The sequence below is a fragment of the Etheostoma cragini genome, chromosome 14 (genome assembly GCF_013103735.1).
Source record: "Etheostoma cragini isolate CJK2018 chromosome 14, CSU_Ecrag_1.0, whole genome shotgun sequence".
Taxonomy (NCBI): Eukaryota; Metazoa; Chordata; class Actinopteri; order Perciformes; family Percidae; genus Etheostoma; species Etheostoma cragini.
Window position 1 is genome coordinate 21,545,512 of NC_048420.1, and position 27,309 is coordinate 21,572,820.

General features: G+C 40.7%; 3 protein-coding genes across 7 annotated transcripts in view; 1 reads left to right on the forward strand and 2 right to left on the reverse strand.

Annotated features, from left to right (window-relative positions):
• Positions 1–21,779, reverse strand: LOC117957255. Of its 4 annotated transcripts, XM_034892869.1 has the most exons (10): positions 21,480–21,779; positions 15,440–15,499; positions 15,031–15,051; positions 14,577–14,849; positions 13,718–13,805; positions 13,093–13,316; positions 11,785–12,072; positions 10,763–10,941; positions 4,227–4,319; positions 1–2,656 (listed from the first exon to the last, which is right to left on the reverse strand). In XM_034892869.1, the coding sequence occupies exons 2-10, from the start codon at positions 15,483–15,485 to the stop codon at positions 2,210–2,212; spliced, it is 1,659 nt and encodes a 552-aa protein (XP_034748760.1). In that variant the 5' UTR covers positions 15,486–15,499; positions 21,480–21,779; the 3' UTR covers positions 1–2,209. The 4 variants fall into 4 exon arrangements, with proteins under 4 accessions (XP_034748760.1, XP_034748761.1, XP_034748763.1 ...); XM_034892870.1 differs by lacking the exon at positions 15,031–15,051 and having other exon boundaries at positions 15,440–15,501; XM_034892872.1 differs by lacking the exon at positions 14,577–14,849 and having other exon boundaries at positions 15,440–15,501.
• The window catches only part of flot1a (flotillin 1a), a 25,667-nt gene continuing 13,698 nt past the window's right edge, over positions 15,341–27,309 (forward strand). Inside the window, exon 1 of the mRNA XM_034892876.1 lies at positions 15,341–15,352. The gene's annotated coding sequence lies outside the window, so the exon portion shown is untranslated. The remainder of the gene's footprint in view (positions 15,353–27,309) is intronic.
• LOC117957256 (tubulin beta chain) overlaps positions 23,126–27,309 on the reverse strand; it is a 9,036-nt gene continuing 4,852 nt past the window's right edge. Inside the window, exons 2-5 of one of the 2 annotated variants that reach the window (XM_034892875.1) lie at positions 26,824–26,959; positions 26,521–26,631; positions 25,882–26,126; positions 23,126–25,084 (exon numbers count right to left, since the gene is read on the reverse strand). In XM_034892875.1, coding sequence (XP_034748766.1) covers positions 24,272–25,084; positions 25,882–26,126; positions 26,521–26,581 — 1,119 coding nt within the window. In that variant the 5' untranslated portion in view covers positions 26,582–26,631; positions 26,824–26,959 and the 3' untranslated portion in view covers positions 23,126–24,271. The remainder of the gene's footprint in view (positions 25,085–25,881; positions 26,127–26,520; positions 26,632–26,823; positions 26,960–27,309) is intronic. The other variant, XM_034892874.1, reaches the window with a different exon arrangement.

The following is a 27,309-nucleotide window of genomic DNA, read 5'->3' on the forward strand; positions in this document are numbered from 1 at the left end:
TAATGGCTGCGGGAGCTTAATTTAATTCACTGTTCATTCTTCTCTTTAAATATCTTTGAACTTATGCCACCGTTTCCACTCTCTCTTTCTCTCTCTCATCTGTATTTTCTGTCTCGTCTTATCTTTCTTTGACGAAATGTGTTTATTGTTGTTAAGTGTGTAATTAAAGATGAAAAAAAACGGTGACTACAGATATTATCCAAGGATAATATTTAAGAGCTACCTGTGGTACATCTGTACCCCCATCCTCTGTCATCCCCACAGATGCTTTAGAGCTCTTTACAGCAACTAATATATAGTACAAACTTGAAATTTTTTGGATTTGAATGCCCATAACTCAATAAAAGGCATAACCTGGTCACAGAAAAGCTGAATACATTTAAACTGGAGTGGTTGTAAACATTTACCTTCCTATAACATTCACACTACACACCATTACTGGTACAGTTAATGGTAGCACGACTGAATAGTATGTTGCACAGTTGGTAGGGTTGAATTCATAGAGCACAAGCAGCAAGTGTAGGGACTTGGCATTATTTTTTTTTTCGTTATTGATATTAACCATTCATTCAGAATTTTTTTGAATGACCGCCTATTTCTCATTTCCTATTTTTCCTGAGCTAGAAGGAATTACGTCTCCATGCAGAGCATTGAATGTCTAATAGTGTTGGTTGCTCAGTATAAACCCCACCCTCAACACACACACCCACACACCCCTTTCATAATCACTGTTATTCAGTCTCATTCCATTGGGGCGGCAGGCTGCATTGTTATCTCAGATTGATCCGACTGCTTTCCAGTCACTTCATTTTGGCAAACAACTGGGCTACAATGATCAGAGCCCCGTCTGATGGACGGGAGCCGAGATGAAAATAGGACACTTTAAATCATGCAAGTCATTTATCGGTACCCCGAACAGTCGCCTGTTCCATCTCTGTCGTCTCTTTTATCACCGCTTCCCACTCTATGGTGTCCGTGAATCGGTCCTTCTGAAAAGAGACCAAGAATCCAATTATGCTATCGAGAGCTGTTCCAAAAGTCCCAGGAGTGATGCACAGTCTTCTCCTAATTTTATTTTGCACCGATAGGGCTTGTGACAACTCCACTGGGTTAGAAAACAGAACAAAAAAAACCCAGATGAATATAGTTTCTAGAGTTAGCCGTCGCTCTTGTGGGCGTTTCATCTGGAATTGATCATTAGTGTGAGTGACACAAGGCGGACAGGTTTTCTTTAGATTATGCCTTCAAATGTGGGAGATGTGACAGAAAAATATGTGAGAGAAAGGAAAACAACCACTCTAGTTGGAGTGGTGGAAAACAACCACTGGAGTGGGACAGAGCTTGTTTCAGTTTACAGGTTTTTGCAGAAGGTATACGTTGAGGATATCAGAGTGAATGAGTGCCGAGACAAGGAATTGTGTCTGAGAGACGGAGACGCCTTCTGACATACTCGTATTGTTAATAGAGTCTGTGTGTGGGTGGGAATGAAATGCAATCATCGCAGTGTTTGTCTGATGCTGTGAGAGCAGACAAAAGTGCTGTCAGAGGCAACACACTGCGATTGGACTCCATGGGAGAAGCTCTTAGCTGTTGTTATCAGTAGCCTTGGTCTTAGAAATTATTGTCTGATTACTTGGAGCTTGCTGACTCCACCTGTCGAAACTGTCGGGCTCCTGTAATTATTTTTGACATTCAACAGGTGGTGAAAAACTTTCATCCCATTAAGGCGTTTTCCTGAAAGTGCTGAGAGGTTTTCCCCCTTTTCACATCATCGTAACTTCCCTTTGGGCCGGTGCATCTTCAGCCCAATGAAGCTTGCATGCAGTCAGTCTACTCTGTCAGATCTGAACTATATCTACCGTAATGTTTAATTTAAATGCATGCATTTTCCATATGCTCAGAAAGGCTTTGTTCTTCTTTTGATAGAGCTAAAGATTGACCTTTCGCATCCATTTTTTTTCAGTGGTAAGTGCATTACATTTTGTATTGTGCATTTTGTGCCACTTGCCTTTTTTTTCTTATTTTATTTTAGGCTAAACTGACATTTGAATCCTAGCATGAATATTTTGTCTATGATGTTGTTTCAAATGCAGTGGTCAAGGACTCTGTGGTGTTTGCATATGATAGACAGATCCAGATTATTGTGGATGTCATTACTGTATGAGGAGCATGAGATAAAAAAAAAGAGACTACACCCTGGTGCATCCTCTCAGGTGCTCTGAGCTGATTCCTCTTTCTGCCCAGCTTCTTCGTTCTCAGCGCCTCCCTCCGTTTTGGCTAAAGGCGACCCAGCTGTGCCCCCGGAGGCCGCTCCCGGCGAGACAGCACTGTGCAGGCTGCCATCGGGGGTGGCAACTGCAAGTGAGCGGGGGTTGGAGGCGGGGCTGGCACTCATGGCGGAGTCAGGGGTCCGGCTGGCGCTGAGGTCGCCGTGGGGGGCCACGGTGGCCTCTGGGCTGTCGATGTGAACTTCTTCGGTCATGGCTGTCGGGAAGACGGCATTCAGGAGGGGCTTGTGGGAGGCGTAGGTCATCGCATCAGTGTCACTGTCCAGTGGGAGGCCAGAGTGGGTGAACTCCACTCCAGAGTCACTCATCTCCAGAAAATTGTCTGAGGAGAGAGTGTGGTAGCGGCCTGGTTTGGACACCTCGAGGCCCTACGGAGAATGGGGGACGGGGAAACACAGGAGAGGAGAGATGTAAGGGGAGAAGACAGAAGGAGTGGTGGTTAAAGGAGATGAAAGGCACATGGAATATGAGATTACCAAAGGCAAGGACAAGAGGAAGGAGAAAAGAGGAGAGTAGAGGAGATATAAAGATGGGAGTAGAAAGAAAGAGAAACCAGGACAAATAAAACAAGGGAGCGGTAGGAGGTGGAAAGTGAAGGGAGGCCCAAGAAAAGAGAAGAGGACGGTACAAGTACAAAACAAACTCCCCCAACAGAGTGAAAGAGGTGAAGAAGGATGGAGGAAGGGAAGTTAAAGAGGTGGTAACATCTGGGTTCAGGAAAAAGCAGTGTGAATGATTTATGCACGTTTCTAGGAAAGATTTGTATGGATTTACCTTCCACTCACATGTAACCAGCACTACTTATTTTCCCTGGTCCATGGAGACACGATGCATTGCATCTGTGAATTTTTCATGGAGTTATTTTGATGCGCTGGTTTTCTTTTGCACAACCGTCATTCCCACTAACACGTAGTCTTTCTTGCACTTGCATATTCCATTAATAAGGAACATATTATAATAATTTTTCTTTGTGTATGAATATACAGTACGTAAATGTATAACTTCCATTTTATACATTTCCTGTATGTGTGTGTAGCATGGAGAGGGCTTTGACCGCATTATATTGTCCTACACTGTAAAATCACAATAAAGTTTAAAATTGACAACAAAACTGTACAGTAGAAGTCTGTATGAATATGAAAATCTGATTTGTACTAAAGATACAGACTCTAGAATGTATACCAGACCGCTCCGTTACATATGGACCCCAACATTTCATTAGGGAGACAGAATGGATAGTATTTTAAAACCTGGTAAAAGTTGTCAATGAAAATGTGTCCCCTTACAACCTAAGATGTCTAGATATTTTTGGATGTTTAAATCATTAAATCTAGGGGAGCATCTGTAGTTTAATTCTGATCGTCCATGTCAGCGTGCACATGATGCCTGCTGAAGATATAATCAAACAACAACTCCCTGAACCTTGACCACTTTGCTTTCTTTAGTCCTCTTTGTTTCAGTTTTACAACAGCTCCTTCCTATAAAATTTAATCTAATCTGTTCCACTACTGAGTCTAGAGTCTAAGGTTGATTGCCTTTTAATTACACTTGACATTGATGTGGTGTGCGCACACCCACACACAGTACATATCTATAGTGTTTTTTAATGAGGTTAGACATTCTTCCAGATCAAGACTTATTGTATCCTATATGTTATCAAAATACTCATGCATCCAAAAAACCCTGCTCGTTTTTTTGACTTATTAGCCTGATTTCCAGTCCAACACCAAACAATCTCATATACAGTAGCTGGAGATTAGGTTGTTGAGTGATCTGTGTCAAAGTAAAAAAAAAATTTTTAAAAAAAGAGAAAAACAAAAGTATGTTTTGCTGCTTTTTTTTGCTGCGGTACGTTTAGTACGATAATGTAATAATGTGGTTGAATGTCATTTTAAAGCCTCAGTGAAAAAAAAACACCTTTTTTGTTCCACCACTGACCTTTATGGTTACCTCGGTGGTCTCCGTGGGCTTCTCACTCACAGACTCCATCAGAGATTCCTCGGTGTACTTGTTGTAAGCGTCATGGACAACCTGCAGAGCCACACACAGGAGCCATGTCACAATTATCGCCACAACAATGTAATGTCCCAGGAGCTGAGCTTTTGCAAACAACTACTCATGAGAAATCCATCATAGACATTGCTGGAGAGGACATAAACACACACACACACACACACACACACACACACACACACACAGAGAAGGCACAAGTAACTGCACAAAAAGCTCCTTAATAAACAGAAGATATTGAAAGGGAAGCTTGTGTGACATGACTGAGAGGCTGAATTATCCGTCTGGGGCGGGAGGTTGAGAGGACACAGAGCTAAAGGGGCTGTTATCTTAAAAAACAAAAAAAATGTTGATTCCTTTGAACGGCAAAAAATGACGGCACGAGTGAAGGTAAAAGATAGATGGAGAAGAGATGCACGGTTGGGAGAGTCCAATCTAAGAGTGGAGGAGAGGGGAAACCCAGATGGATATGTTGAAGAAGAGGTAGAGCTAGTCAGAGGAAAAATGGGAGTGAATAGAGACAGGTTTGAGAGAATTGTTCCTCTTCAACCCGAGGTTCGACTATCGGTCCAACCCTCCTTTCCAGCAACTTGAAGTAGACTTTACCTGGGAGACTGAGCAGTGTGATACCCCTTTGATTGGCACAGACCCTCTGGTCCCCCTTTCTGAACAGGGGAACCACCACCCCGGTCTGCCACCCCTTGGGCACCATCCCAGACTTCCGGGTTGAAGAGGTCTGTGTCATGAGATGTGGAAGAGGTAAAGGGCTGAATTCATAAATGGGTTGTTCCCAGAAACTGTTTCAAAATGAAAACTGTGTTTATGTCTAGATTTATAGCCACACAAAAATACTTAATTTTTAAATGAAAAAATGAGGAGAGGAAAAGAAAGAAAAGCAAGATAAAATGAAAGAAAGATGAAAGAAAGACATAAATTGGGGCAGCAATGGAGAAGTGGCTAGAAAGCTAGACTAACGGGAGAAAATAAGTAGGATGAGAAAACGGAGACATGGAGGAAGAGCAAGAGAGCAGAGAGAGAGATTCAGGTGGAGAGGTATGACTGATGAGAGCTTGATATCTCTTGGGCCAAGTCCCTAAAGGTCTCTGACATCGTCTCACACATGTTCTGTTCTCAGATCTACGAGGAAATCCATGACAACATCCGTCAGAGTGACCGACATCGAGGGCAGCTGCTGTCATCTCAACCTCCACTGTCGATACACAAACACACATAAGAAGTCCCCATACGCACATCAGAATTTAGAGGCACATTATAACCATTTGCACACACACACACACACACACGTAAGCATATACAGGAAGGATACAGAAACACCTGAACACATGTACACATACAACAAATGAGATAAACGAGGGAGTATGACTTACTGATTTTACATTTATTGTATACTGTTCACAAGCACGTATTTATAGTGACTCCAGTAGGTGAAGTAGTTTAAAACTTAACAATTTAACTTTAATTGGTATCATTTTTAACTTTTAAATAAACACTAATACTATTCAAATGATGTCTTATTTTACTTTGATTTTAATAAAGTGTAAAACAGAAGCTGCTACTAGTATTGGCAGGGAATAAAGACTATATTTTATTTAAATACTAGTCCAGCTATTATTGAAACAATTATATAAAAGAAAGAAATGGTATTTGTGTTTAATAATAGCTGCTAATGAGTACTAAAAAGCTAATAACTTGGCCTATTTATATTTAATAGCAAGAATGTACTTTTTTAGCCATGCAACCTGGCTCTAAAGATGCCATTGTACACAGACATTTATAGTTTACATGAGATGAATTATACTGACTTGTTATCCCTTGAAAAATATACTTTACTAATATGAAAAAATAAAAAGTAGCCCCACTATTAACCTGAAGTTTAGTCATTAGTCACTAAAAGGTAAGTAAGGGTGTCTGTGGTTTCTGACATTTGGGAATAAATGTAAAAACAGCACGCCACAGGGGAGTCTCATTGTCATGTCACATGGGAATCTATCACTTCAAAACTAGAATATGAACACATAACACCTAGGAAACTAGACAGACACAAAAAACACTGACAGACACACAAAAAAACACCGACAGACACAAAGACACTTTCTGGGCAAGTAGGTGATTACGCACTAACAATTCTCCAGAAGAACACGTCTACTGTGCATCGTGGACGGTTTAATAAAGCCTACTCACACAGGTTAATCACTACTGCCCTTAACACATACAACACACGCAAAACCAGCACAGACACCCACACACAAACACAGACATGGGATCTTTACCTTATAATCAGTCTACACAATAAAACATCAAAGTAGGAAATATGTGCATGTGTGTGTCGCTAGCCGAGTCGCCACATACTGTATAAAATAATACAGCCGTGACGCTACATGTCGGCACTTATAACTAGATTGTTTATGAGTAACTGTAGGTCTAAACCTTAGCCGTTTATCAGTGGAGAGAAAAACAAAGAAAGAGAAACAAGGAGAGAAAACAAGATAGGCAAAGCAGAGGTGGCACACATGACAGGAGTGTGACTTTCTCTAATATCATTGCTCCGCTGCAGTTACCCACACTGATACATAAAGGAGAGCTAAACCATCTCAAAGTGTTATTTAGTCTCTATACTTAAGTTTAAAATCTAAGTTTCTTAAAGCAAGTGAAAAGCTCCGGTCTCCCTTCTCTAGTTTCACAGACGGACATGGAGCTAAGCAGATTATCACTTGTTTTGAGAAACACAAGATTTTAGTAGTAAATATTGGATTGAATTACTTGTTAAAATGGACATTTTTGCAGCGTGCACCCCGACCTGGTTCAAAACCATATCTAAAATCCTGGAAGACAGTTTGCACTGTTGACTGAGCTTGTCAACTAACACAGCTTTGTAGAATTAAGTGCTGTCATATACCTGGCCTCCTAAGCTTATCTTTACATCTAACCTCCATTCAGAAAGCGTATTTGACAAGATGTTGACTTTTTTTTCCTTCTTATACAGGCTGGTGCCAATCATTTTCAAAGTATACTATATCTTTTTAGATTGACTTTATACGTTTCTGGCCACTCTTGGTTTCTAGTCCCACACGGTTTACATGATATCCACTTCATAAAAGAAATGGAGCTATCTGACCCTCACATACTGTATACTAAAATATACTAATACAACCTTATAATCTACTAAAAAGTCATTTGAAAATTGAAAAGTCTGTAAGGATCCCAGAGACAGATTGTCCCAAGTTGTGGTGCCAGATCCACTTTAGGTAATTCATTGAGTTTTTGTCAAATTAGGTCTTCAATCAACTTTGGCCTGTTCATTTAGATTGATAGCAGTTTCTCCTCAGTGTCCAGGATTTATTTAGTGTGACGGTGCTCAGTCCCCTTTAAAAGGATTTGTGTAATCTCAAAAGCACCACGATTTTTTCAAAATACTGAACACACATTTCTGAAACTGTCACCAATACTCTTCTCACAGAACAGCAAGTTGATCAAGGAACTTGTTTGCCAAAAGAGCAAAGTACATTTTGCCAGACACCAAAGGTAGAGCAGAAAAAGATAAAGAGGCCAGAACACAATTCTCTCACCAAGAAGAGGCTCCGTTTGAGGCTCCTTAGAGTAAGAGGGAGAAACGTAATGCACAGGCAACAGCGTTAGCTGGGCCACCCAATCAGTGACATCCAGCTGGGAGCTTAAAGGCCTCACACAGCTGTATTTTACAATTCACTCAATCTGAACCAAGATGCACATTAAAAAAACATCACACACTTATAACAAATATAATATTAAAATCATATACCACACAACCCTGGATGAGGTAGATAGCTGTATGGATAATGAAATTAAAAAAAGGTAAATCAATTATCCTACAAATTCTGCAAATTGTCTTTGTGTTGCAATGTAGTTACCCACCCAGCATGTAAAGCAATCTTAAATTTCATGAAATCATGAGAATAAAGATTAATGTGTCTAACTGTATCCTGCAAAAAACCTGAATGTGTTTTTATATAGGATCGAAAACTGAATCCAGGCAGACATTACAAATGCACTGCAACACACATCCAGTGACAGGGGAGAGGGAGAGAGCAGAGACAAACATGAGTAACATTAATGTGACATCACACACACAATTTACATTACACAAATTAGTTCAAACGATCTCTGTTTTGTCTTCTTTGGCAGCACCTGTGACAATAATTGCAGGTGTGTTTTTTGTCATTCATGATCGTCGCCCCTTCATTGTTTTTGTCGGCCATGGTGACCGTTAACTTGCAACACACAAAAGTGAGTTGAACAGCGTGTCTGCTGCGTTAGCTCCGCCTACCTTCTCTGGCAGACCAACCACTGCTGGGTGACACAAAACACGCCACTGAGGGTGCTGCGCTTGTGATTTTTTCAATAGAATGCCGCCACATACACACAGTTTGTAATACTGCGAATGGCCTTTAAAGAACTCTGGACTCAAAGAGAGGGTTAAAATTTTTAAGTAAGTAACATGACATATTGTCTAAACACTTTGAGTCTCTGCAAGGCAATCAGTCATTGGGTAATTTGCACTGAGTGACTCATCCATCTGCAGTGGGTTTTTAATTAAAACCGGTTTTAAAAGATTATTTACCGTGGATGCTGGCTAGAAAGGGGGTTCTCCGTCTGCTATTTTTAAGGATCGAATAATTCATCAAGTCATTCATTTGGGAAACAATGCTCTGATTATTAGTTTAGCAAAAGCAATATAAAGATAATAGAGTTTGTCTAAACGTATTCCAAATTAAAGAAGTCTAAAATAACCATTGATAAATCAGTCCCACCATTTAATTACATCAAAACAATTTCTTTGATAGACAGACCGGACAGATGGGGTTTTTATTAAACCCTCATGAAATTGATCTGGACATATTTCTTACACCATTTGGGGCTTGTATTAAATAACCATCCCCGGGTGAGGCGATCCCTTTCTGAGCCTGATGTTTAGGTGTTTTCTATAGGTGAGTAGTGTGTTTGTAATGGGTTTTTAATTGGTCCATAAATCCAGTTGGTTAACAAATCCCCAACTGGGACGCAGAGTGGGGGGGTTGTGGTGACAGAAGGGTTAACAGTCAACTCCTCTAAATCATCCACTCGGCCAGTTAATCAGACATCATTGAGCAGGTGAATAGAGGGAGAGCAATGATTTTAAACTGCAAATTAGAAAACGATCAAAGTTTTTTTTTCATTGTTCTTCTCAGGCTCAGAACAACCTTTGAGGGCCATCACAATTAATTCTTAATGAATTAAAGTAATAAAATTTGACATTGTAAGAATGAGAGAAACGGTAATGGCGGCACCTCAAAAGGCTTTTGTAGTAAATCAACCATTTTAAAATAAGACACCCACTCTAAAAGCCGACACTACAAGCAATCATGAGACTTTGTGTGACAATACAGGGTGCTGCTCTATATTCTAGAAACAAACATTCAGTGATTTGTGTTACACAAATTGATAAGACTTTTTCATTTGTCAACTTCTGACAAATGAAATGAGTTCCTTGTGTAAAGCTACACTGCAATGTCAGTCTCAAAAATATCTGGTACCAAAATCTTGTTATTGTCCGCGACAGATAGCATCCCTGCCTGCCGAGCTTCAGAGTGGAACTTGTTGCTTCTACTTTATTAAAAAATGAAAAGTGTGACCATGTCAAAATGTGTAAAAAATTGCTTACTGTAGCTCAACGCTTCCACAGTTGTGACCTTATGTTTCAGGCTCATGTATCCAGCATACAGTCTCGTTAATGAGCGGTGCCAGAGTCACAGTGGTTTACTTTAATCAGGCTGTTTTTATACGTTATGTACTCCTAGTATTTGTATATAAACCACAATATATTTTTCATTTTAGTTTTTATTGCGATATCAAAGAACTAGCAATAAAACTGCGTTACGGCAAATATTATATCATTTGGAGAACGCTTTACATTATGATCCTTGCGCGTTGTGTTTATTTTGATCTTAATAAAATGAAAGAATTATCTTAATAAATTTTCATTTGGCAAGTATTTCATAATTTTAATAGACTATATATTGAATTACCAGTAAACATGCTATACTGTGATATATATATAATTATCAAGACATGAAATAACATATATCCGGATAGAAGATTTTTGCCACAACACCAAGTACTGACCTAATAAAAATAATGATCCTCTACCATGTTGCTCTCTTTATTTTGGCTGTAAATGTGTGTGTCAGGTCCAGCACTGTAAGGGAGGAAGTGGACCAGCTGACCACAGCAGGAACATAACCCTCCTCTGCCTTTTGATCATTTCCAAGCCACCAATCACACACCTCTCTCTTCCCACGAGTAACAACTGCCAATTTGGCCAACAGGCCGACCAGAGCCTTATCCTACTCCTAGTGCAGTGACCCTACAACATTCCCTCATCACAGAGAAATGAAAATTGATGGCAATGCCCTATAAGTGGATGTTACCTGTCTGAAAGCTTCGCCGTCTCCCTTGCCGGCCTGCTGAGCAAGGAGGATCAGCTTCTTGTTCTTCTCGTTCCTCTTGTGCACTCTGTAGATGCACGACAGCAGGCACACCAGCAGCATGAAGGCGATCACGCTCAGCAGGGAGAGGATGGCTACTGTCAGGGGAGGCAGCTTATAGGCTGAGACGGAGACAAACAGAGAAATAACAAGCCTTCTGTGACTGCAGTACCCATGTTGTATCTACGTTTCTTGTTAAGACTGAATCTTGTTTAAATTAGCAGTTATTAACTATTGTTAATATATTTTAAATATAATACCCTCCTTAAGTAAAACCAGGGCAGAATGTATGGCTATTTTGGTCAGGGGTTTCGTATGCTTTCATGCAAAACATGCAAAAGTAAATAATCCTATCGTATGAGGGGGCCATGGGACGACATCTTTATCACATTGTGTGTTCATTACATATATAAAGTAATTGTCACTAAGTTGTTTAAAGCCTTTGGTTGGGTGTGGAGCTGAAGTTAAAAGACAATATATCTGGTTCTGCTGCACTGATTTTGAAATGGTCTGTTGTTCAAGAATTTTATGTGACTGAAAAGCTAAATCAGTGAAGTTCCACTTTAAGAGACATGTCTTCTTTTTGTTCACAGACACTCGTGATCTCATTTTCCTCGAGAAGGCTCTGAACGTACATGAGGTCTGGTTGGCACTCACACAGGCTGTTCCAGCCTGGATGTAGCTGTGCTTCATTACATGCTTTATTGCAGTTGCATTACTCTGACTTGCACCACATTTTCCCAATGATATAAACACCTTTATTAGACTATCTACAGCTGATTAGAGGCTTTTTACATGAGAAATGAAGCTGCTGTAGGTCAGTTGCTATAGCAGCTATTGGACGGTTGTTGGGTTAAAAAGGCATGAGAACATTGAGTGCATGTTAGCTCATAATAAAGCAAGATCAGAACTAAATACAGTACGTTGATCAATTAAATGTTGTTTTAAATGTCTTTCTTTCATACCTTCTACCTCTATGTAGACATGAGCCACAGGAAACCCAGCCAGGTCTGTTACTTTGAAGACACCCGAGTCTGCCACTTGGACCTTCTTTATACTGAGTTCTGATCCCTCCACGGTCAGCCTGCCCTCCAACTGAGATTCCAGCGGCGACACCAGAACCCCCTTGTCTAGGATGACCTGGTCCTGTTTGCCTGATTTGGGCCTGTAGACGATGTTAACATTGGAATAGTGCCGGTAGAGCTTCATCTTCAGGTTTCCTCCATGAGAGAGATGCACAAAGTTCTGGTGTTCTGCGGAGAGCAACAGAAACAGATGAGCACAGTATAAAATAGCTAGCCTAGCAATGTGGTCATGCTAATGTTGACATGTTTCTACGGATTCCTTTAATTCAAGCCTTTTTGAACCCTTATTTCCCAAAGTGTGGCACATGTGTAACGGGTAGAGTGAACAACTAATAGCAAAAGATGCAAGTTTTATCAACAACAGCATAAATTGCAAGAAAAATGTACATAAAGTTGTACCACCACCCTAATAATGTGGACAGACCATGATACGCATTTTCACACCAGGGACTACAAGTGGAAATTGTTGCTATCACCTGGCTTACAGCGTATTCACATGATTACAATTTTAATCTTTATCTGTGCATTGTCCCTGTTTCAAATAATTACATTTCTATTCTATTGCAGATATATTATTGATTAGGTCCATATTTAGGCATGTTGGTTGTATTGAATGTACTGTGGCATTTAGTTTAAACCACAGGCGTGAGCCTAAGTCTTGTTGAAAGTTGTCATTTTTTAGCTTACAGAAACAATTGTATCTCAATTATCAGTATTGGTGATAACATTGTCTTGCCAAACCTCCATTAAAGTAAATGTATTCTTATATATTTTTTAATCTTTTCTGCTGGCGCGGCCAAGTAGCCCTGCAGGCAGATTAACCTCTTTTAACTACATGAAATAAAGCCGAATGACCTTTTCTGAGATTAAAGCATTAAGATACTGAAAAGGTAATACACTCAAGAATTGAAGTATGCATGCAATAACACTAAGCCAAGACACAAATGTGCAATGTGAGAAACACAAAAAGCCTAACACCGTTTGCATATTGATGACAAAGGTATAGACAACTAACACTTAGTGAGAACGGTTTAGGCTTGTATCAAAGGGGTGTTTTCTTTCTAATAAGAGTACATTAACACTGCACTCAAAGCATTCACAATCATATGCATCACACATAATTGCATTTACAGACAATTCAGTCAATTAAAATGGAAAGGTGGCAGCAAAGCTCAAATCTCTCGTCACCTCTGACATTCAGACAGTTCCTCCTCTTGACTTTGCCCTCACGGTCCAGCACGGTAAAGCTCCCCTCGTCCGTCATCCTGACCGAGTGCAGCGTAACCCGCTTCTCTGACACGCTGAGACGGCTCACATAATCTGCCAAAACCGCCGTCTGGTTGTACAGCACCACAGGTGGAGGCTCTATTGTATCATGGATCTCACTGTGATTGGCCTGAACCAGACCGGGCCTTAGAATTCAAGAGAAGAGCACAAAACTACCATTAAACTAACATTACCAGAGAGTGTAAATCCTAGTGAACCCAATCAGTGACAGTGACCCACAGCAGGTGTTTTACCTCTAATTGGTGATTGAAAACACCTGTTGTGACATCACTGATTGGTGTGTGTTCAGAGATTTGAACAGTCAGCGGAGCTACAGCATTTTTCTCACATATTTATTCATTTGAAGATCATACATAAAAAAGTTGTTACATTACAATGCAACAAATGTATTGCAATAACTGATAATAATCTGTAATAAAAATAACTCCACAATGAATTTTGAATATCATATTATGTTATAGTTTTGAATATTATAATTGATATAACACTGAGTAAAGATAATTTTTTTCTGTTTGACTGACCGTACCTGAACTCCAGAGTGATGGGGCCCTCCACCTGGTTGAGATGGATGTAGTAAGTTTCTCCGTACTTCACCACTTCCTCCAAAGAGCAATCTGATCGACAACACCAGAGGAAATAAGTGGGACACTTGTCAGAGTCTGGAACTTTGTCATCATGTGGTGCGTGCATGCGTGCATGCCTCTGTGTTTGTGTGTATGTGTGTGTGGGCTTGTGTGTGTGTGTGTGCTGAGGGTGCCTGGAAATGCTCTGTGTGTGTGCCTGCTTGCATGTGTACGTGTGTGTGTATTATAGAGTGTGGTCTAGACCAACTCTATTAGTTAACCCTTGTGTTGTCTTCCCGTCTACCATGAACTTGTCCTTCTAAGTCAAAATTCAAAAATAAAACTTGTTTTGGGCACTTTTTTTAAAATTCATGGTCAATACACCTAATTTAAGTGGCATTATACCTAGTTTTGGAGTAAAAAAAAAACCAAAGTTATGAATAATTTTGACTAATAGTTAAGATCAAAGGATGTTGACTGAGTCAGTTTAGTCCGGATATTTTTTTGATATACAGTAAATTCTATGAAATTGAATAAAACACCGAAATTGAATGAAAGTCATAAGTCATGTGAAGAATTCGAAACGTACATGCAAGAATCCATGTAATTTGTTGCGCCATTTGGCTGAAAAAACAATTTTTTTCTGATACAAAAAACTGTTGAAAACGGGTCAAATTTAATGCATGTACAAGACAAGGGTTAAGAGTCCTAGACACTATAGATAAAATGGACATAAATTAAACTCACAGACAACCGCTAGGTGGGTTGAACACCTTTTAATGCTCGCCCTACCTCTGGGTAAAAGTACAGCAGACATCTTACCCCTGACAAAGAGGTTGAGGTGCTTGACTGCGTTGGGGTGGTCGGTGTTCCTAATGATGTACTCCCCCTCGTCCTCCTCCTGCATGTCCTCCAGCACCAGGTGTCCCAGAGAGTTGAGATGGCCCCGCGGGGTCACCACCACGCCTGCTCGCAGCAGAACCACCTCGGCCGACCGGTTGGTCCTGGGTTTGAACACAACCTCACCAAGTATCCCAGGCGGGACGTCGATGTGAATGTCCTCTCCAAAGAAGGCTGTTTTGTCTTCCTTTTTAACTGATAGAAATATTTTATTGGATACGACAGACAGCCTGCTATTCCTTATTTGCTTTCTCTGCCTGGATTTAAACCAGATCTCATTATCATTATCTTTCCGCATGCATGTCATCTACGTATTAATCTGTTAATTCTCAAAAAGCAGACATGCATTGAAATCCAAACAAGCATGCAATTTTACCTTTCAAAGATGCTGTAACGACTGGGAAACACAAGACAGGAGTTTATTTTAAAATACATCTTTTTGTAAGTGTCAGCTGATTTGTAAAAAAAACAAAGATATTAATAAGTCAGTTACTTTGTTCTTTTTAAAAAACATTTTTCTCAAAAAGTATGAAAGTGCTTGAAATGTAAATGCAGCTAAAAATAGGCCATATTTAAATACAATCCGACGTTCTCATAAAACAGGAAAGAAAAGCAAATTAGTGGAAATAAATAGATCACAAAATAATTTGCACAGCTTCCTTTGGTGTGGTTTTCACAGGATCTGTGCTAATCATACAGTTGAAACAAGCTTTGCAGGAAGTTTGTTTCAGCCATTGATTTATCCAAACCCACTCCCCCAAGTGACTGATTAAGTTTGTGCTTACCGGTGCAGAGCAGGGCGCTAAGCACTGCAGCGCTGATTACTTTCATCTTGAGTCGTCGGTCTGTGGAAGAAAAAAACGAACACAATACAGAGCAAATTAAAAAAGCATTTCATAGCATGAAGTTGGCATGAGCACGACTTTCTAGAAAGAGATATCTCCCATAATGATTATTTTAATTTGACTTGAGAATAAGTTAACTTACTTAAGGTAAACATGTATTGCAAATGTGGGTGTTTAATTGAAAAACACCTCAGTGAAGTAGGAATACGCCAATTTCAATCTGTGTCCAAAAAATGGGAAAGAAGTCCCCTCCGCCTCCTGCTCTGCACCACCTGGCTACACTTCCAACCCAGTCTCATGTACACAAACACGATTGTTACGTTTTTTTTAAACTAATGTATTTCAATGGGAAACATCTTTTGTGATCAAAGCACAATTATCAATGAGAAGATGATTAAAAGTGACTATAGTAGAGAGTAGTATGAAAGCCCGAAAATCCGCATAGGGAGGTAGGTTGGGGTGGTGGATGGGTCAAACAACATAGGACCTTCACCCAGGAGACAAGGGAGTGTGTCCCTCATGTCCAACCGACACTTTCTTCTTTTCCTAAACCCAACCATGCAGTGGTTGTCCCGTGTCCCATTATTGTTTTCCTAAACCCAACCAGCCTGTTCTTCTTTTCCTAAACCCAACATGTCCCGCTGTATACATCTATGCACTTGTTGGTAATATAAAAAAACATGACATGACCATTTCACGAACGTGAGACTGTGTTGACACTTTATAGCATTTCCCAAATGAACTACCTACAAATGAAATTCCTAAGGGAGGGCACTGTGAAAAGGCAATGACAAATACAATCTAGAGTGCTGTTTTAAAGTGAAATAAAACTATTGAGCCAAGTTTTAAAAAGTCTCCTCAAAGCAAAGAGAGCCGAGATAGAAAGCAGGAAGAGGAGCAGTAAAGAGAGGAAAGAAGAAAACAGAAACAGTGATGGAAGAGACAGTGATGGGAGTGCACTATAGAGTAAGAGAAAGTAGGAGCAGAAGCGTAGCACAACATTCTGGGCCCTGTAGAAAGGCATGCATTCTCCATGGGACCCTCTCCACATGGACCACTGTTAATTCTGTCATTCATTTTCATTGGTTTAGGTCCTCCACACCCTGTCTGACACTCCCGAGTAGGAGAGATATGCATGCAGGAGCGGAAGTAGCTCCATCCATAGGGATTTGGCTTGGAAACCAGAGGGTGGGGACCATGTTACGGAGTGTGGACTGATACCTGGAGTGGTGCAAGGCACTGACGCCCCAACTGCTTGGAGCGCAGACTACAGCAGTCTGGTATCTCTCCAGTGCATGTGCATGTGTGTTTTGTAGTAACAGAGTGAAAACATTTAATTTCCCCAAGAAGGATTAATAGAGTACTTCTTCCTAAGATTATGTGGTAATCCCATTGGGACGATGAGATGGACAGTGACCAGCTGACGTGAGGTGACTCTGACCTTTCACGTCTACCGCACTGGACTAGATTAAGCAGCAGTAGCACAGAGTTATTAAGGTGTGATAATTAGATGGATAGATAGTGGGAGAGACAGAAAGAAACAATTTGACTGGGAAACTGTATAACTAACAACACTAGGATTCTTGCCAAACGTGGTTAATGTAAATGGACTGTATCTATATAGCGCTTTCCTAGTCTTAACGATTACTCAAAGCGCTTTTACATAGTGCAGGAACCCTTCACCATTCACACACATTCAGACACTGTGGCCAAGGCTCCTCAGATAAACACACACACATTTACACTCTGATGCGCAGAATCAGTGGCAACTCTGGGTTCATTGTCTTGCCCAATTGAGCCACAGCCGCAATTGCGAAAATTGTGAAATTATAGAGCAGAAACTATGGATTATGGACAATGGATGCATTTTCCAAAACAACAATGAGACCCCAACAAAATGACTATTTGCCACAAGAATGACCTTTATACATTTTCTATGTTGTATCTTTTGGAAGTGGACACTTTAATCTGTCACAAAACACATGCGTTTATGTATAAAGCATATGTACATATATAACACAACACTCACATGTAGTCTACTGTATCTTACAAAGGTACAATCTTTTAAGTAGGATTTTGGCTCGTCACGTTTCCATTGTGTTGGTTTGGTCAGGGCCCCGATGAGAAATAATAAAAAACAAACATTGGTTAGGTTTAGTAAAAGACGTGATTTGGGTTAAAGTACTAACATTTGTGTAGTATGTTGTGTATGTTACGAACATTGAGTAAGAAAGTTAATTAAAAAAAAAAAAAAAATTTGGTTTCGACACAAACTACAGTCCCCAGGGTTAAAGTCCTGTTTGTTTGACGTATTCACTACGTTTCTTTTACTACTAAGATGTTCTATAACTAAAGATAGCACATTACACGCTACTCCAACTATAGGGAACGGTATGAAACAGTACACACTTCCTGTATTCTAAGAGGGCCCGGTTTTATCTGTAAGTGTAATGAACATCATGTGGATGGACAAATAGTTATATTTGCATAATCTGTTCAACATTATCTTTAACTACATTATTTACACAGCTCAAAGCCATATTTAGTATGACAAATACTCTGATACTACTCTTGGTACAAGACTGCCACTCGGGTGAAAACCAACAGAACAGAGTTTTCCAACATCACTGCAGTCTCAACAACAACTACATGGTTATATATATATATATATATATATATATATATATATATATATATATATATATATATATATATATATATATATATATATATATATGTATATATATATACATATATACACACACACACACACACACACACACACACACACACTCCAAAGGCCTGTTGATTATATGTTTTTACTAAAATGAGATCACCTCTATCTTGATCTACAGATTTCATCCTGCAAAAAAGTTAGGAGATGAATATGAGTTATTTTCCTGATTGTATCAATTGCAGCATTATAGAATAGAGTGAATCACTGCATCTTTAGACTCTGAAAGAGAGAACAATATCAAAATGCCATTGAATTTCTGCCAGCTTCTTCAGATGGGGAATTAGAGTGCTATTTAAAGAAAAAAGCCCATCTACTCCCACTTCTATCAGACACAAAGTGACTTTCCAAACGACGCCTAGCATTTAAGTTGGCAGAAAAGCTGCTCTAGAGACTTCCAGTCCCTTAGCAGAATACAGTAATCACAGCATATTTTCTAATCGGTGCCCTGGGAAGCTGGTTTGAGTCCTCCCCTACAGAGCCATTAGCTTATTGCATGTGTGAGCGTTTGTGCCAAAGTGCTAGGAAGAAATAAATCACTGGTTGGATTCACTGATGGAGATAACTATACATCTGATGAGAAAATGAGAGGTTTCCGCTGATTATATTACTGCACACGTGCACTTATATAAAAAAAAATCTATTCTATCTACTGCGAAGTGCAGTGAGATTAGCGGTTATGTATTTAAAGAATACAACTGAAAGCCATGAAATGGCCTATTAAACTTTCATCCATTATAACGCAAGAAGAAGAATGTAAAGCCCCTATGGGGGGTAATATGAATGAAAACCACACAAATGAAGACATGATTTGATTATTTGAATATGATCAAAAGTGGAGAGATGATGATTAAGTGTTTTTGTATTCATAAACCTTACACAGGCTGTGATTAGAGCTCATTCTGAATCACTAATGTCGCACCACTGGGTGTCCTAACTGAAAGAGTCAGCTAGGAAGGCCGAGATGAGGATGTAGACATTGTCCTTTGTCTGAGGGCATGATGTCCATTTTTGAAGTCTGATTCTAAGTGGGGTCGCTGCTCTCCTGTCACCTGTTATAACCGCTTAGATCAATCGTACTGTAGGAGTCCCTGCGCTGCCTGTGCCTGAGCTGTGTGTGACACATCCAGCAGCCTCCCAGCAGTGAGAGGCACGGAGGTTGCATCTTTCAGGCTGATCTCATCAGCCTGACAACCTTCCTTCCTGTTGGACTTTAAAGAGCCTTTTTTGCCCTCATCTCTCCTCTCCTACACAAGTCAGGAAGGCAGTAGCATCATGCCTCCATCCTCCTCTTGTCACACTATTGTATCTCTTATCTTTCTGATTCTCTGCGTCTCTCTCTTTTTTGAAATATATGTTATTGAAAACAGTATCAAGTTTTGATAATAGACATTTTGTACAGGTTTTAAACTGAAAAAGACACACAAAAGGACAGAGCACAACTAATTATTAGAAACGGAAAAAAAGCACCCAAACCACACTGGCTAAGTCGGAATCATTTGCATACATGCAAAATATAACAGAACTTAGTCTGGTAAGACTTGCAAGTCTACAAAATATTAAAGAACAGGCTTCCATATATGGAAAAAATGTCAGTGTTTGCTCTCATTGTGCACTTAATTTTCTCAAGTTTCAAGAAAGTGTCTTTGCTCTCTCCTGTCTCTCTTTTGAAACACTTCTACCTCTTGTTCTGCCTTTTCTTTCTTTTATCATCTTCTCCTTAAATATCCTTCAAATTGATATGATGGCTTCTCCTTGTTCTTTTATTATTCAAAAGCTCTCTCCACCATTTCTGCTGTCGGCTAATTTCATTAGCCAGAGGTTAAGAGCCTTGTGTCTAATTAAAAATGCTAAGCTGCTATGCTAGGATGTCCTATGTGTCTGTTTACTCATTTTTAACATGAAAATTAGTCAAATAAACTTAGATTATTTCTATAGAACCTAATCTAAATAGCCTATACTAAGATCCATGCACCTTAAACATGGGTCCCCTGCACTTTCCTCTTCTGCCACTTCACCCCCAGACCATGCATGTGCTCCACCCCCACTCCCCCTCCCCACCTTTTACGCATGCAGCCCATAAAGCCAGGAGCAGCTGCTGGTGCAGGCCAGGGTGTGTCACGACTGGCAGGAATGGGGGCTGTCCCAGTACGGGGATGTTCGGATGGAAGATGGAAGGGGGGGGATGAGAATGAATGAATGATTGAAGAATGAAAGAGAAGTTGGCTTTAGGTTTATAACCACAGTACGACACTAAAATGCCACAGTCTGAGCAAAACATATACCTTATTTTTTTTTTAAAGGAATAAAGCACGTTTCATCTCTCTGTCTTTGTCTCATGCTTTCACAGACATCAGGTGTGACGGTTTGGACACTTACCGTACCAAATACATGAGCCTAAAAAATGCAGTTTTAGCTGAAGATGACGCAAAAACCATTCCACATCGAGGTGGACGAGATTTGTTACAACACAAATGGCATCTTTTCTCACCTATCTTTCCTTCTAAGATGACTTGGTTTGTTAATTTGCCAAAAGATATCAGGAACAGTCCTCATTTAATACTGTCTAAAGACTCTTAGGTGACAAATACTTAGTCAGCAGCTCTAATGTGTGCTAGTAAATTGCGTAACCATCTCCATCGGGATGGACCAGAAAAAAGCCCTCAAGTCAGACGGGTATATCCCGAAGACAAGACGTGATAATGCACCACAGCCTGGGCAACACACATGCAATCATTTCTAAATCGTGCTTTAAAACCACTTGGTGGTCGATTAACAGCATCAGAGTGTAAATACTGTGTTAATATCAGTGGTCTCCTACATAGCAGCAGAAAGATTTATGGAATTAACACAATTGGGAGAAGGAAGGAGGCCATTCGGTCCACAAATACCTCATTAACTAACGCCTCGTCTGAGCACTGCTTGGATTCCCGTCTGAAAACTGTGAATTGCATTATCTTTGCGGAGCAATTCAGGATTCCCCCACTCTATTAAATGTCTGGAAACCGCTAATTGTTTTATTCTTGTGTGAGTGCTGCCACCGCATGCCTTCGCTTCGTTGCTGTTGGTTACACGCCCTAAATCCGCCGTTACTGTCGTTAATGGGACCCCTCAACACAAGCACAAATAGTCAAACAGCGAAGGAAAAACTGCAGACTTAACCCACTATCTTCCCCGTTTGAACCAAATATTGAAAAAAAGATCAACTGCTGTAATATATAATTATAATTGGATGATGGTAATTACCTTCGTCAATCCTCGAATCCGACAATCACACAACTGGGAGGGGCTCAGGAGTGGAAACCTGCTTTTTTGTTTTTTATTTCGCTAATTTCGTCCACCTCATCACCCCCTACCCGACAACAACAGACTTCAATAGGGGCCAGATCGGGAGTAGCTGAAGAGTTTCGGTAAATGTCGTGTACGTGGAGAATTTAAGGTCGGCGGTCCTCGGGAATCTCCGGTAAGAATCGTCATTTCAGGCTCGGAGCCACAAGCACCCGCTCTGCAGTTTAAACTCAGGCGAGCATTAGGCCTACATATGCACAACTTCTCCATTCTGATGTGAAACACTGTGGTTTAAGGGGTTGTGTGTGTGGGGGGGGGGTCCTCCAGACTTACACACAGACGTCATCAGTCTGTGATTATCCTGCGGTTATGTCATCATCACATGTGAGTTGTAGTTTTTGAGAGGTGCAACCAAAAGTAGCCTAGTTATCTCTGTCTTGCACAAAAAGGAGTCTAAGACGTTATTACTCATTCAATTCAGGCAGTGCAATGTCTGTTCACAAGGGGCCGAGGGCTTGGCCTCAGGTGTTGCTGCTTGCAGCTTTCTAGAGAACCGCTCCTCTAAACAACTTCACACTCAACACTTCCTTGGGTCCTCAGCGATACACTCGCCAAGTGTGAAGTCAATCAGATAAACAGTTGCCAAGACAATCAAAGGACAGACAGACAGCTACTTCTTCCATTATAATTAGACTTTGCTGTAAAATGACAGAGACTGTGAATCAATGAATGTTGGTGTTTAAAATGATAAAAAAAAAGATTCATTAATAATGAAGGCAATCCTTAGTTCCAGTCCTAAAGTTTTAGAGTTGGAAAAGATGTCAGAAAAATCTTTTGCTTGCTTTCAGACCTCTCGCTCCATTTGCTGACAAGTTTGTACTAAAGAAAACACCCCACAAACACACCTTAAGCTGTTTATCAAGAACAACAGTACCCGTGTATTTTTACTCCAACAAATGCCATTTTATTTCTTGAAAATGTAACTTCAGTCACAAGAATAGCACAGGAATTCCAAAAGGTACTAACATACAATAAAGCACACACAGGAAAGGACAACATGGTTGAGGATCACATACTAAACATAAATTACTTTGATTTGGTTTGAATACATACTGTAGTGGCTCAGTGTGTGTAAACATGTATCAGACTGTTACATTGTGCACTTATAAAACTGCAAATTGGAAAGAATAAAAACACCCAGCATTTTAAATTTTGGAATGTGGTTCAAAAAGACTTAATAATTAAAAGGTCCAGAAAAGATGCTTCTAATTAAGATCAGATAAGATACATTAGGCTCATCAGGCCTTTTTGAGTAAAAAATATAAGGGAATGGACAACAAGCACATCTGCAGTGTGTGATCCTCCTCATGACGTTGGCTGGCGTCTGAGAATAATCCTTATACTGGTGCTGTTGTGATAAAATTGTGACAATGAATCTTAATCAAGTTGATTCGGTTGTCAGGAGTTTATTAAAACACACCTCGGACAACTTTACCCGATTTGAAATTACGGTTACGTAATATGTTGACTTGTCTAAATTATATCTAAGACACAGATAATGTGAAGTTGTAAGTGATAGGTGCCTTCAGCTGAGTGAGACACACTCTTCTCCATAAAAGTTAATGTCATGAAGGAACTCTCTTTCCGTGTATCTACCAGGAATGGAGAGAAGGTCTTTTAATTGGACGTTGACTTATAAAAACCCTGATCTCTGGAATTAAGTTACTCTGCCAGCAGAAGACTGAATCGCACCAGAATGTGTTCTCTTCTCCCACCCACAGTCTTCAGAAGGGGGACAAAGGCAGTCAAAATGTATTTTTGATTAATCTTGAGTATGGGCCTCAGCGAAGGAAAAAACAGTCCCACCTACTACCAAAAAAAAAAAAATCCCTATTATCTCTGAGAGAGGATCTTCAAAATTGATCAATGACCACAATGAACAGTGGGGAAAAAACAATAAACACTGATAATGGCATGGTTTGTAATTTCTGAATCTCACTTTCAAGGTTACAGGCCTGGTTTCCTTAAAATGACTACAGCATCAGTTATAGGGATTCTAAGACTTGACATTCTTGGACTTCAATTAAATGCCGTAGTCCTGGAATAACTGCGAACTCACTACATCACTCACTCTATTATCAGTGAAGAAGCACATTGATTACATTTTCTGACAGCAAAATACTGTTTCTCATGCAAGATGTAATGTCAATAATACTGAATTTGGCAACCATTACAAGCTTGTTTGCATGGAGTGTGAATAAATACCATTTGACATACAGTATATGTTCAAGGTGGAATTAATGCTACAATAAAAAACGTCATTGATTTTGTTCCTCATAGAAGTTTAGGTTTCTGTTTTTTTTTAAATAGTCAAATATTAACCTATGTGATGAAAGGGAAGGGTAAGAAGTGCTTCTGTTTTGTGCATTTGCTGCAAGACAAGATCTTAGTGTAAAAAAATCACACGTCGTCACAATAAACTGTAAACCATGGCACATTAATTTGGTCTTGTCATTTTGATCCTGTTACTCTTTCACTTCTCTGCCTACATTCATCTTTTATTATTTTGTCTTTAGATAGTTTCCATCCTCCCTTAACCAATTCAGACTTCCGTACTTCTCTAACCAGCCCGACTTATCCCATCTGCCAAATCCCTTCATTTCACATCTAAATGTCGTTTCTTTTTCTGGATTTTTTCTTCTTCTTTTTGGTTATTATTTTCTCCTTATTCTTCAGCTCATGTTACTTTTTTAGGCATCCTCTTCCACTTCTTCCTCAAACTCTCCCTCCTCCTCGGCCGTGGCGTCCTGGTACTGCTGGTACTCGGAGACCAGGTCGTTCATGTTGCTCTCCGCCTCGGTGAACTCCATCTCGTCCATGCCTTCTCCGGTGTACCAGTGGAGGAAGGCCTTGCGGCGGAACATGGCGGTGAATTGCTCAGAGATGCGTTTGAACAGCTCCTGGATGGCGGTGCTGTTGCCGATGAAGGTGACGGCCATCTTGAGGCCCCGTGGCGGGATGTCGCATACGGCCGTCTTGACGTTGTTGGGGATCCACTCCACAAAGTAGCTGCTGTTCTTGTTTTGGACGTTCAGCATCTGCTCGTCCACCTCCTTCATGGACATGCGGCCGCGGAACACGGCGGCCACCGTCAGGTAGCGTCCGTGGCGGGGGTCGCAGGCAGCCATCATGTTTTTGGCGTCAAACACCTGCTGGGTGAGCTCGGGTACCGTCAGGGCGCGGTACTGCTGGCTCCCCCTGCTGGTCAGAGGGGCAAAGCCAGGCATGAAGAAGTGGAGACGGGGGAAGGGCACCATGTTAACGGCCAGTTTCCTCAGATCAGCGTTGAGCTGGCCGGGGAAACGCAGGCAGGTGGTCACGCCGCTCATGGTGGCCGAGACCAGGTGGTTGAGGTCGCCATAGGTGGGCGTAGTGAGTTTGAGAGTGCGGAAGCAGATGTCATAAAGGGCTTCGTTGTCAATGCAGTAGGTTTCGTCTGTGTTTTCTACCAGCTGGTGGACGGACAGCGTGGCGTTGTACGGCTCAACCACTGTGTCCGAAACCTGAAGATGAGAGGCGAGGAACATCAAGGTATAGATTACATACAGTATATTCGGTTTTACGGAGGCTTCACGCAGAGCTTTTGCCGTAGCCTACATAAATGGAATGAACTTTATACTTTTGCATTGGTGTGTGTGCGTCAATGTCTTTAAGATGATAGCAGGGCTGGCATGCGTGCGTGAGTGTGGGGAGTTTGTGGTATACCGAGTCAGAGAGTCACAGCAGTTAGCTATGGACAGAGTGCAGACTCATAGTGACAAAAACCAAGTGTCTCCCCTGTACTTTCTGACCCCGGTGGGAAAACTGAAGCAGGAAAGGTTAAGGAGAGGAGAAGCAGGAAATGAGTAGGGGGAAACGCCATAGTTACAATTTTCCAGAGATGCACATCAGGCTACGGCGTTGGGTACGGCGTAGGGTCTGTGTCTCCGTGTACCTACGTACGTAGCCTCGGCGTAGATTTAACGCTGTCATAAATCACGCTTTACCAATCAGCTTCTTTTTTCCCCCCACAGATCAAGGTTACAATATGATACGTTGGGGTGTTTTTTCAACTGAGAACCATTGTTTTTCTTTTGAGTTTTCTTGCTGTCCTCATCTATTTTAGATTGATCACTGACGGAGAATAGTGCTGCAACCTCCTAAGCCACTGGCATGTTCAACTGATTTACTTTATACATTTTTTACGGGCATTTGCTATTGCTGGACTTAACAATAAACAGCATTAAAGGTAACAAAACTACTAACTACACACTACTAACTTTTTACTTAGTGTTAAGTTGATATTTGTCTTTTGGTGTACCTTTGGAGAGGGCACCACACTGAAGGTATTCATGATGCGGTCAGGGTACTCCTCCCTGATCTTGCTGATAAGCAGGGTACCCATGCCGGAGCCGGTGCCTCCTCCCAGGGAGTGAGTGAGTTGGAAACCCTGCAGACACTCACAGCTTTCAGCCTCTTTTCTCACCACATCCAGGACTGAATCCACCAGCTCAGCCCCCTCCGTGTAGTGACCTTTGGCCCAGTTGTTTCCGGCTCCACTTTGACCTGGAGCATTAAAAAAAAAAGAAGAAATATTATTTCTCAACAACCAAACAAAATTCACAAGAAAAAATGTCAGTTTTTTTTTTTTCATTGATGATGATAATTGTTGAAGTGGAATAAAATTAAGCCAAAGTCAACAATAAATATTTTTGAATCATCCTACAAACAAGTCAAAGTCATTCAGTGAGCAGATATGGCATGTGCCATACGCCATGTAGATCAAAAGGGACACCCAGAATGTATCCTTCAAATGAAGTCCAAACCCTTGTGACAGCAAGCTTCCAAGTTTCTTTGGGCATGCTCCATGACTGCTGTTTTTTCTCCCACCATGACCTCTGACCTCCTGTACAAAACAAGGCCGCATTAAAAAATGTATTCCAGTAGCATGTGTTCTTACCAAAAACAAAGTTGTCAGGCCTGAAGATCTGTCCAAAAGGTCCAGAGCGGACCGAGTCCATGGTGCCTGGTTCCAGGTCAACAAGGATGGCTCGGGGCACATACTTCCCACCTGAACACACACACACACACACACACACAGACACACACACACACACACACACACACACACACATACACACACACAGCATGTCATTAGCTTAAGAAGGTATTCAAACTGTTATACCAAACTAGAAAAAAAGTTGAAATGTACAGACGGATTTAAGAGGGTGTTATAAGAACGGTTTTCAGCCGGGTTTCTAACCCTGTGATGCTACAGTGTTGGCTGCATTGTCCACATCACGTCCATCAACCCATTTTCGACAGTGGATCCTGGCGATTATTTTTCACTTCATCAAATTATTTACAGGCAAGAATGCTGTGAATGTCTCACTCAGTTGCTGTTAGAAATGATGACAGTGTATGCAAAAGTTTAGTCGAGTCAAAATCTCAGGTTCTCACTGTACACAGTGTAACAGCTGGTGTATGGATGTACAACCGCATGTGGCAACTAAGTGGAGAAAAATAAAAAGCAGGCGTCCAATTAAAACACTCCTAAAAGTTTCCGTTGGTAAAATTAACTATATCACAGCCAAAATAAACAACCTTATGGCATTTTGGGGTACAGCTACACAAGCTACTTCTGTGAACTATTATTGAGGCTCATCCAATTCCTTTTTTGAGTTATATTATCTTATAATATTGTCTCTCAGGTGTAAGCCTTCAGTTTTTCTAATGTTCCTCAGCTGCA

Bases quoted from the DNA above. Each gene is read 5' to 3' on its own strand.
- LOC117957255 (XM_034892869.1), bottom strand. From the start codon at position 15,485: ATGAAAGTAATCAGCGCTGCAGTGCTTAGCGCCCTGCTCTGCACCG. The intron at 15,052-15,439 runs GTAAGCACAAAC...TGTGTTTCCCAG, and splicing joins TAGCGCCCTGCTCTGCACCG to TCGTTACAGCATCTTTGAAA. The intron at 13,806-14,576 runs GTAAGATGTCTG...GTTGTCGATCAG, and splicing joins CCTCAACCTCTTTGTCAGGG to ATTGCTCTTTGGAGGAAGTG.